A 3,998-nucleotide genomic window follows, 5' to 3' on the forward strand; every position below is an offset into this window, starting at 1 on the left:
TCCATTTTCAGGCACCGTCTCTGTTGTCTGACAGCTCGATAGACCGACGCAGACTAGCAAAATGAATATCAAATTCATGATTCTGTAACAAAAATGCAAAAATGTTAAATACCAAAACCTCCGTATTGAGGGTACTCAATACAAATTATGGTAATAATGCCTTGTAAACACTTGGCCAGTATAGTTGGACAGTTGTGACGACAAGCGACACTCATTGGCGCCTATTAGCGTTGACATTCTGCCAGTTTTTGACGGTCCAGTCAGAGCGCTATTAACCAACTGTACTAGCTAAGTGTAAACCGTGCATACTAGTTTAGTATTATCCGTGGTAAGTGCAATTTAATTTTAATAATACGTCTTAAAGGGTAAAAATTTGTTTGAAAGAAGAATAATTTAAAAAGATGAACAAAATGATAAAAGTACGCAAAAACATATGAATGAATATAAAATTAATGTATGTCTCTCGTAATAAATTAAAAGATAAATGGGAAAAGTAATTCGTGTAATAAAACATAATTAATGTCGATAATTTTATATTTAATTACATGCTACAATAATATACAAGACAAATTAAATCTGCTAAGTAGGTAACGTAATCTTTTTTATATTATAAAAGTCATTGTGAATCCTATCAAAAGTAAATATTAATTTTAATTACACCAAAGCGCTTTACCGTTATCGAGCCTCACTTTGAATTGTAAAGAATAAATATATGTATTGAAATAAAGTTGTTAAAATGCATTCCATACATTTACAAATGTTATACGACAAAGGCCTTATTCGGTGCGTTTATTATGGGGCTTCGCGTTTACTGGGTCACAGTAAATTATCAAATTCGGACGACAGTTAAACATAAAGTAAAATTTGTTGTTGTGGGGTGACCATGTACGCATTTTAATTTATGAAATTCCCTAATTTTTTCTTCTGAGTTATGATTGAATTACTTATGTGTTGTGTTTTTATTAAAGTACACTATTTTGTAAGGAATGAAAAGATTGTCTAAAAAAAAATATTTTGCTATTGTCAATGCTTGAACTTGTTTTGGTATTATTTTATAATTTAATTAACAATTACGTACCAATAAATTGCCATTATTTATTTGTAATGTAATCTTGAAAAGTTTAACCTTAACAATTATAAAATGAGGTCTAAAATCTTTAAGATTTTTTAAACATGATGGTCACCATATTCGCGGCAGATTTTTATTCGAATCAAGGACATCGAGACCGGTTGCCGGCGTCCGTTGCTGGTCCGAACTGGTCGGAGGTACCGCTATCTCGATCACTCATCCCATCACTAACGAATTAGCATACCCCTCATGTTTTTCTCACGGATGCCGAAAACACTAATAACAATTCAATGGGCTAAATCGGAAGCTACAACGCATTTAGAGGAAATTAAAAAAAAATCCGGCACAGACAAAGCTTTTAAAACAGTCTTATTTTTTACTCTGTGATACATTGGACATTGTAACGGACCTTTTTCCTCGTACAAGAAGTCTGCATTCTATTAATACAAATAAGATAATTACCATAAAATACCCAACTTTATGATCTTAACCCTTTATGTTGGCAACATTAAGAATCGGAATGTCCAATTGATATGCATTGTGCATCGCGCCCGCAACCGTTCTACTAGCAATAGAGAGTTCATAGTTTTCCTGTTCCCCTATATAATAAAATAATGTATAGAAAGTAGTTTAAATAAGACATAAATCTAAAACGATTCAAGCTCTTCCCACTAATTCGAACTGTTATACAAAAATATTTACAAAAACCTTTGTGCATTTTTGCGATTAAAAAAAAATTAGGCCAGACTAAAATAATACTGGCCGGTATAAAAAAAATATTGTTTCATACCAATGTCAAACCTTGGATAAGGTTTCATTGTCCTGTCGTTAAGCTTTATAACTTTTTAAACATCGATTAATAAATTATAATGCTGTATTAACGAATTCCAGCAATTTTTCACGGTACAACGGTAAAGGATTATGTGATTTATTTTTTTATTTTAATACAACGTTAATCGTGGTCACGAAGAATGTTTTATTTAGTCGGTGGATGTTCTATAAAGAACACGTCGGTTAACTAAATTCCAATAAGATGATAAATAAATTAATTTTAAAGTAGTAACCAGTTGATGTCATCCGTGAATATTTTTAATTTATTAAAAAAGTAAATTTTGTTTACGTGTACGTATTAAAAAACTGCGCAAAAATGTTTCATTAACAGTGAAAACTTTCTCTAAGACGTCTCTAGATATAATGATATTCAAACATAGAACACGTATCACAGATTAATCACAACCACAACAATTAATTAGAGACAGATTATAAAAAAAAACAAAAGCTACTCACTCCACTCCGGCCGGTAGTTGATTAAGGAAGACAAGTGAGTATCGCCGGCCAGTATTCCGTGCGTTAAATCGTGAGAGAAAGAGAGAAAGAATGTCCAGCACTTTCACTAACTCGTGCTCCACTTTGTCCTGGCAAAATCAACTTCGATATGCACATTTTTCCCGCCCGTACTCCTGTTATATGCCCGCTCAATCGACGCAAATCGGTAACAAACATGCATCGTTATTTCAGCTATTATCTCTTAATGATGTAATTATTAACATTTTTACATCTCATGTGGGATCGTAATAGGCCTGTTGACATGCAACCGTTAATTGCGAAATTAAAGGATTCGGGTTCTGCAGTATTGCCCTTTATAAAGGGCTATTAAGTTTTGGTATCGTAAACACGAATTAGTTTATTGTATGTATTTTTTTTAAATCTACATGTCTTTGTGATTATACAATTTGGAGTATTATGGCCATAGTGAATGGGAACATTTAAATAAAAAGGAATACTAATAGTGTTTTGTCCGTTGTACAAATGGAAAGTTGGTAAGATATTATAATCTTGTAATAAGAACATAATAATGACTTATGTAAATTAAAACTATAATATAAGAGACGTGTGAGGGAGAGAATACTTTACTTCTACTCATAAGGGCATCGTTAGCTGATGATCTAAGGGGATATAGCTACTATTAATTTGGTCTTATTCGAAGTAAATTTATAGTTATTATACATTGTTTGGTTATATAAGGGGGCAGTTGATCCTTCTATCCCATTGGCGACGCCCATATTTTTCTATTAAAATTTTCATATTAAAAATGTCCTAATTTTACACTTGTTATTTAGTGTTAAATTACAAAAAAAAAAAACAAAAGTGTCTATGTGTTCTTCCAGATTATCCACTACTTCTAAACAAAATTTCATCGAGATCTGTTCAGCCGTTTAGTCTACAAACTCTAACAAACATCCATCTAAACTTCGCATTTATAATATTAATAAGATATGCAGAACCCCATTTCCACGAATGACAGTATATGCGCTTGACCCAGTTATATCATAATCTATGCCCGTGACTTTATAATTCATCTAAATCATAATAGTTTTCTGTTAAGGTTTTCGCCCGAAATCCAAAAGGAAGTAGGTACGGATTTTAATTCAGCACTACTCTAAATGAAGTGGATTTAAATGTTTTTGCCGCTCTCAGCAAAAAATTTAGTATTGTATTATCTGTAGTAAAAAATTAAAGAATACGAATAATCTTTCAATCTCAAACAAATGCTGTCGATTGTCTTGAATTGGGATATGTTTCTTGTTTTTTTTTTTTAAAAAAAAAGAAATGCAGTATAAGAAATATTTTTTATGTAAATGTGAATGAACATTACAACCACGAATAAACATATTGTTTAAAGATTTTATCGCCACTAAAGAAACTGAATGTAGCACATAACAAAAGCTCTAAAGTGACTTAATAATATATCCTGTGGTCAAAAATGTCATAAAGCACTTTTTTGGCATGCAGAATTCTTCCCGCCAAAACGCGGTAGCTTTTTTGTATAAATTTACTGACAATTTTGAGGTTAATCACTAAAAGCTTAAACTTTATACCGCATTTTTACATGTAGGTCATATTTAAGGTGTATAAATTTGGACTTCGC

At 31.7% G+C, this 3,998-nt stretch overlaps 1 protein-coding gene across 1 annotated transcript in view; it reads right to left on the reverse strand.

Annotated features, from left to right (window-relative positions):
- LOC106106330 (transmembrane protease serine 9-like) overlaps positions 1 to 2,547 on the reverse strand; it is a gene marked incomplete in the record, with an annotated part of 6,010 nt that extends 3,463 nt beyond the window's left edge. The window contains 2 exon segments of the mRNA XM_013286904.1: positions 1 to 82; positions 2,357 to 2,547. Of these exon segments, the coding sequence (XP_013142358.1) occupies positions 1 to 78 (78 nt within the window).
- Positions 2,548 to 3,998: the final 1,451 nt, after the last annotated feature.

This window comes from Papilio polytes, unplaced genomic scaffold (assembly GCF_000836215.1).
Source record: "Papilio polytes unplaced genomic scaffold, Ppol_1.0 DF822289.1, whole genome shotgun sequence".
NCBI classification, from domain to species: Eukaryota; Metazoa; Arthropoda; class Insecta; order Lepidoptera; family Papilionidae; genus Papilio; species Papilio polytes.